Here is a 7,237-nt window from a genome sequence, read left to right as displayed (position 1 = left end):
GTTTAATATGAACTAGTTAACGGTTCTTTGCCCGACTGCATGTAATGTGTTGACATTTAGACAATATGTTTGTGTTTGTGTTCACAGCATTTTAGCAGGATAAGTTACACACTAAGCATCAGGTGGAGACTCCAGAACAATGCCATCCTCGTTAAAAATGTTGGTGTGAAGTCAAAAACACTAACGAGTGCTGGTACAGGTCTGTGAACAAAGAAAGACAATGCAGTCCGTCTACTAAATAACATAAATATAATCTTTATTTCTGTATACATATGTTTAGAAGGCCAGAATAAAAGTTTAACAGCCTTGTATGAGAAACATTTGTTTAAATTTAGGTCAACAATGTAATACAAAGACTAACAACAGTTATCTGTCATCCACAGATACAACTTTTCACTTAACAGTCCAGCTTCTGCTTTTGTGTGACTATGAGAAATGTCCTGCAGACTGTCTGCTGTGGGTCAGACTTAAGTGTTGATCAGCTAATAGAATATTGGGCTAAACTGCTACTAAACTATACATTTGTCATACATATGTACACACACGCATGCACACATCGTCCACTTTTACTATGACTTTTTTTACCCCTCCTATCCCCTACAAAAACAAACAAGGTGATCATTCAAGTACCTTTAGAAAAGGTGAGATGTCTTACAGGCGTAACATTGGTCACAATCAGCAAAGTGCTCTGAACCTGCTTTCATAGTTCTCATGTTATGTGCCGAAGGTGGTCGTTGTTGAAATATAAACGAGCCTCCAGAGTGGAAACAAAGGGCAGGTTAATCACTGGGGTTAAAACAAACAAAAACAATATGGTGACAAACTAAAACCACTCATGGAAGACCTTGCAGTAGTGCTAACAGTTGGTTCCACAGCGGCTTTTTGTGTGGCATTTTCTTCAGGTGTTCTCTAACAGTACAAAGACACCTGAGCTTGAATGCTTGTCTGTTTTCAGGTACCCTGTGTGATTGGTGTACCTGTGCCTTTTACCCAATGGGTGGGAGGACAGAGCCACATGACCCTGGTTGATTAAGCAATTAAGGAGCTCGGTAGACACTGTGACACTGGGAAAGTAAACGAACCATGGCACAAACCACCAGCTTCAGAGCTCTGGGCTTTCCGACTGTGACAAATCAAAACGTTTGCCTTGAACAGGGTCCATATTACAAAGTGTGCATGACTATGTAGAGAAAAGCGGGCCTGTAGAAGCAGCAGTGAAGACAGGGCCGGTGTAGAGTCCTGGTCCATCCACAGGAACCTTTGAATATAAGGAAATAAAATGATTAACATAAAAAATTAATGCAACCTTGCATTTGTATTATTGATTATTCCACCAGGATTTAAAAAGCAATAAAAGCTATTTAAATTCTATGTGTAGTAAAACTTTGAGAATGCTTTAATTACATTACAAAAACATTAGATTAGCAATCTGGTCCTTTATGTTACACTAAAATGATAACATTTCTTTTATTTTGAAGATTATTTTCATGCTGTATACTATAACGTCTTTAGATTGTTGTTGATTCTGTGCTAAAGGTTACGGCTCCTTTAAGGAGACAAACAGAAGTGATTACATTCACGGTTCATACTATCCATCTGTATATGTTTAAATCTTTTTGATGTGTTTTCTTTGTTAATTTAACCACATAAAGACATTCAGAAGACATTCAACTCCACACTATCACTGCTCTGTGAGGCTGAAGCTGCACGTTGACATAAAGCTTCTCTATCATTTCAGGATCACAGCACACAGACTAACTACATAAATAAATGCTACATTTATTTATGTAGTTCGTCATAACTAGATAAGCAATAGATTCTTTGAATTGTGTCATTTTTGTTCTCCACATTTCAGCCTGAGTGAATGTTGAGTTATTAGCAGCCAGTGTAGACTGACGGCTCTCGCTGAGACATCCGTTACACCGGACACACTCTTTTCTTTGTAGTTACACACTCGCAGGGTGACTTATATTAAAAGTGACTTGACTGTCAGAGCTGCGACTGCGACAGCCAAAGAGCTGTGGGTTACCTCTCCCAGAGCTTGCAGGGCAACTGTGGCTGCCATGGCCTTGGCGTGCTTCTTATTGGGACTGGCTGTCTGGGGTTGGTAGTCCACACCATTCACTGTGACCTGGAGATAACACAACACATAACACTGTTCACTAACAACATCCAACAAACACAGGTCTGGTTAACAAAATCCACTTTCTGGGATCGTAAACACGTGAATTTGATGCATTTAATTAAAAATTTTTAGCAGTTTTTTAAAAGGTTTTTAATTACATACACTTTCAAGGATTTAGCATGAAGGACAATAACACGAGCTAGAAGTACACCTGTGTGGTGCTCAATCATCTTTGATCAAATAGATTGAAATGAAAAAGTAACACATATACAAAAACATGGTAACAGGGTCACACATGAAGTTAAATACGGCTAAAAGAGCTGGCTGTATATAACAGAATCAGGTGTTTCCCTTTGTGACATTTCGTACTCTTGGTGATCTTTACAGTCAAGTTACAGTTACATTACCACTACAGCAACATCTTTGAAACTGGAACCACACCACAACAACTGGGGAGCAGCAGAGACTCCAAACTGTACGTTATGAACACAGATCGCTATTTATAACTTTCATTTTCTCAGATGCACCTTTAAGTTACCCAAAAGTAATGAGATTACTGTTACTTTCCCATAAGCACACTGTGTTACTGTTACTGTTACTGCGTTACTAAACCGTGGTTTTGTTTGTGAGAGCGTCTCATGACAACGACGTACGAGCGTGTGACGTCCGCGGCAACAACAGACGTGTGCAGATCAACATTGGATAATATGGAGAGCAGAGAGAGTACGACCGTGCAGCGTTTAATGCTTGGAAGTAATCACATTACTTTGAGTTTGATTCTGTAAAAATCCACTGTTCACTCTGTGTGGGAAGAAAACTTTCTACAGCGAAAAATGAAACTTCGAATGTGAGCGAGCAGCGAGCATCGAGCAGCGAGCATCGAGCATCGAGCATCGAGCATCGAGCAGCAAAGAGCGAGCAGCGAGCATCGAGCAGCGAGCATCGAGCAGCGAGCATCGAGCAGCAAAGAGCGAGCAGCGAGCATCGAGCAGCGAGCAGCGAGCATCGAGCAGCGAGCATCGAGCAGCGAGCATCGAGCAGCGAGCATCGAGCATCGAGCAGCGAGGAGCGAGCAGCGAGGAGCGAGCATCGAGCAGCAAAGAGCGAGCAGCGAGCAGCGAGGAGCGAGCATCGAGCAGCAAAGAGCGAGCAGCGAGCATCGAGCATCGAGCAGCCAGCAGCGAGCATCGAGCAGCGAGCATCGAGCAGCGAGCATCGAGCATCGAGCAGCGAGGAGCGAGCAGCGAGGAGCGAGCATCGAGCATCGAGCAGTGAGCAGCGAGGAGCGAGCAGCGAGCAGCGAGCAGCAAAGAACGAGCAGCGAGCAGCGAGCAGCGAGCATCGAGCAGCGAGCATCGAGCAGCGAGCATCGAGCAGCAAAGAATGAGCAGCGAGCATCGAGCAGCGAGCATCGAGCAGCGAGCAGCGAGCAGCGAGCAGCGGGCAGCGAGCTTCGAGCAGCGAGCACGCTGCCACGGAACGTGACGCTCACAGAGAAACCCCCGAATGCCTTTTCTAAAACGAGTAAACAGTAAACTAATGGGATTACTTTCTTGGAGAAGTAATCAGTAATTAGTAACTAATTTTGGGAGTAACGAATTACTATGTTCAAGGCCAACACTGTTTGTCATATAAGGTGATTGACCCACCACCAGCAGTAATGTGATTACTATCGTCAGATGATTCTTGTTGCCTCTCGATTATAAAGAGCAGAGCAGGAAGCTGCAGCTGCACAGACTGACTGTGCGGGACTTCATGACGTAGTGGAGAAGGTGCAGATTGTCACCAGCTTCACACAGAATGAAAATGACCCACCTTGAAAAGAAAGTTCTTGCGGTGGTCAGGACCACTGTGATGGACCATGACAAAGTCCGGCTGCATTATCTTTCTCTTGTTACACAGCTCGATGAGAGCAGACACCGGGTGCTTCCCTGCACACAGAGAAAAGCACATCATCAGATTTGGACGACGCTCAGAGGAAGAGATGTTCTACAGAAGTTCTTTTCTACAGAAGCATTTATGATGAATATCTTTGTCCTTGTTTATGTTTGACATGCAGCTCAGACCCTTGCAGGAGCTTTTGTGGTTTACTGCAGATTTAGAAGTTACTATTCCTGAAAAAAGATCGACTGCAAAAACATTTCAGAGAATTCTGTTTATCGTTTATGTAACATCGCCATCTTGTGGACAATATCAGTACTGCGCCTTATTTGTTCTGGTTTTTGTACATTTTATATGTTGGTGTGAAGTTGTAGTGGCAGAGCTGCGTAAGTATGTTGCACATAATCAGGTATATCTGCACCTTTGCTCTGATTCACATCACTTTGCTGAGGATAAATTACACACACCGTTCTGACGCTACGATACTTTGATCCAGTGGATAAAGGCTGAGAGCCAGACGATGCAAACTGCACGTTGGAAATGAAAAGTTCTGGATTTACCAAAGACGTGCAGCAGCAAGGTTGTTTATTGTTTATGTGTTTGTTGGAACTTTCCTTTTAGAGGTGAATGCCTAAACATGTAAGTGTTGCTGCGTTTATGGACTTAACAGTAACTTCTTTAACATGCAAACTGGTTCGTTTCTGCACATAAATACTAATCCTAAATGTCAGCTGATACACACGGATTTCAGATTCGGTGGAGTAATATATTCATTCTGTATCAATTCTGCACTCATGAGCTGTCAGATTTCTCCAGCTATCACAGCCTCACAGATGACACAGTCAGCAGAAACCTCTAACAGCAGGGTCTGATTCTCCTTCTGCTGCCTCTCACTGCTCCTAAGTGCATCGTTATCATAAAGAAATGCATGTAGAACAAGTTTACTCTGTATTTGCTCCAGTTGTGATGAGCTGCAAGACTAAAGGTCAACAGTATCATCATCTTTAAAGAAACAAATTCAGGTGTATTTTACCCATTAGATCCTTGGTTACTACCAGTCCACCAGTTTGCTTCTGTAGTTTCTCTCCTTCAGCAACCAGACCTAAAACATTCAAATCAACATCAATAATGTATTCTTTATAATATCACCCACTTCCCTAGAGAGTAAAATGTGAGAATCGTACTATAAACTAATATTTGTGGCCAAACAACAGTAAATCCATGCACTATGACACCATATAGATCCCACTGCCTTCACTATCACCGTCTTGCAAAGCTTGTGTTAGCATCTATTGTCGAGACTCAGCAGCAAAAAGTGCATCACTTGGTTTCTCGTACCTTTGCGGTCGACCTTAAAGTCGATAACGATGGGTTCCACGGTACCCTCGCGGTTCCTCCCCAGCCCTTCGCCTGTCTTCCACCCCATCTTTCTCATCAGGAACTCCCCGACACCCCCTGACACTGGAGCTGCTCTGAGGAACTGGTCCTAGAACACAAACAAACAGGAAAAAGTCAGAAAGAAAAACAACATATACACGAGCGCAGGGACGGACAGAATGTATCATCACATTTTCATCTCAAACATTTTCTTTTCATGCTCCTTGTCACAGTTGCAACTGTGTGGTGTCTCTTTAAGACAGCCTGAGGTGATGTTTTGTGATGTCACAAGTATGCGCCGCTGCCCATGCTGTGGGAGAAACATGCTGCACATGAACGCTGACTGAGATGAACCTCATATCTTTACCTCCCTAACTCAAAATAAGGTTACGGGTTGTATGAACACTGCTCGCTTCATATATGATGAGACAGCAGCCGTTCAACCGGGCCGTGTAAGGTTGTGTTTATTAAAGGATGAGTCTGTGGGATTCCCAGTGTGGTCGTGAGTTTCTGACTGTCCTGCCGAGTGTTTCTGCTGCCTCCTCTCAACCACTTAATGCAACCCACGTTACAGCATGCAATGAATTACACGTCTAATTTATAAAATTGACAAAAGAAATGCAGATAAAATGAAGGTAACACTTAACTCGAACTGAACGTGAACCAGCGATCGATTAGAGCAGGCAGATATTAGTGGTGCAACGATACACATAATTCACGGTTCGATATTTTTTCGATACAAAAAATGTTCATGCCTTTTTAATTTGTCATTTATTAAAATTATAAATATATATTTTAACTCAAAAGTACAGTTTTTAAGTTTAATGTTGCTGAAACAACAAAGTAATAAAAAAATAAATCTATCTGATGGAGAAATCCCTCATCTTTATTACAGAGAAATGTCTCTTTCCAAAATAAAAGCTATACTATACGCTTCTTCTGGGCTATATTCTCAGCAGCATATTAAACATATCAGGTCCCCATAAGGAGAATCATGTGCTAACGGCTGTCTAAATGACTCGGGTAAAGTTTGTAGCATGCCTGCTTGTTGTTTTTGTCTGCTTCCACTTGTCTTTGCACGAGGATGATGTCGGCGTAAATGTGCAGTCATATTCGTTGTGTTCCCACTAGTGCTGTCAGCGTTAATCTGAAATGACGTTAACGCCACAACACGGCAAATCTCCGTTAACGAGCTACCGCGTGCATGGGGCTGGACGGCGCCAACACGTTAACGAGCTAACTGCGCTAACTGTGCTAACTGCGCTAACACACTAGTTCCCACCCATGTAATTGAGCATTGCTGGCACATCCAACATACTGTTTTACTTTAGTCCATGACGCGCTTACCTTCAGGGTCATACGTCACATGAAGACCAAAATAGTTCCAAACGCCAGATCTGAATGAGGGTGGGGGAGGTTCAATTTGCCATGTTGCAAGGAGCTTAGCTTCTGTCTCGCTAGCTTGCGCTGCGCTCAGTGAATCTGCGTTCGACTACTCCGCCTAGGCTGCACTGTCGAGCGCAGATCCACTGAGCGCTCAACACAGACAGCATCGTCAGAAGAAAAGTTGATAAAATAAATTAAAAATGTTGTATTGTTCATACATATGCGTACCGAACCGAAAGCACTGTATCGAACGGTTCAATATCGATACGAGTATCTTTGCACCCCTAGTAGATATGTCTTCTTCATGTTTATGCTTTGTGAACATGTGATTCGATAAGACTCCTGACCGCATTTTACCTCCAAAGGTTTTGATCATGACAGCAGTGATGAGTGCAGCTGCTGTCTTAAACACACTGTTTGTATTCCAGCTGTGTCAGACAGAAATAAATGACACACTTCTTTGCTGCT

General features: G+C 42.8%; 1 protein-coding gene across 3 annotated transcripts in view; it reads right to left on the bottom strand.

Moving 5' to 3' along the window:
• Nucleotides 1-232: 232 nt before the first annotated feature.
• sonb (SON DNA and RNA binding protein b) overlaps nt 233-7,237 on the bottom strand; it is a 30,494-nt gene continuing 23,489 nt past the window's right edge. For all 3 annotated transcript variants that reach the window (XM_087836217.1, XM_087836214.1, XM_087836215.1), the window contains exons 16-20: nt 5,345-5,492; nt 5,040-5,108; nt 3,941-4,056; nt 2,030-2,131; nt 233-1,258 (exon numbers count right to left, since the gene is read on the bottom strand). In XM_087836217.1, the coding sequence (XP_087692343.1) occupies nt 1,181-1,258; nt 2,030-2,131; nt 3,941-4,056; nt 5,040-5,108; nt 5,345-5,492 (513 nt within the window). In that variant the 3' untranslated portion in view covers nt 233-1,180. The remainder of the gene's footprint in view (nt 1,259-2,029; nt 2,132-3,940; nt 4,057-5,039; nt 5,109-5,344; nt 5,493-7,237) is intronic.

This window comes from Neolamprologus brichardi, chromosome 23, assembly GCF_056152115.1.
Source record: "Neolamprologus brichardi isolate AB-2024 chromosome 23, ASM5615211v1, whole genome shotgun sequence".
Taxonomy (NCBI): domain Eukaryota; kingdom Metazoa; phylum Chordata; class Actinopteri; order Cichliformes; family Cichlidae; genus Neolamprologus; species Neolamprologus brichardi.
This window is presented reverse-complemented; position numbering and strand designations above follow the sequence as displayed.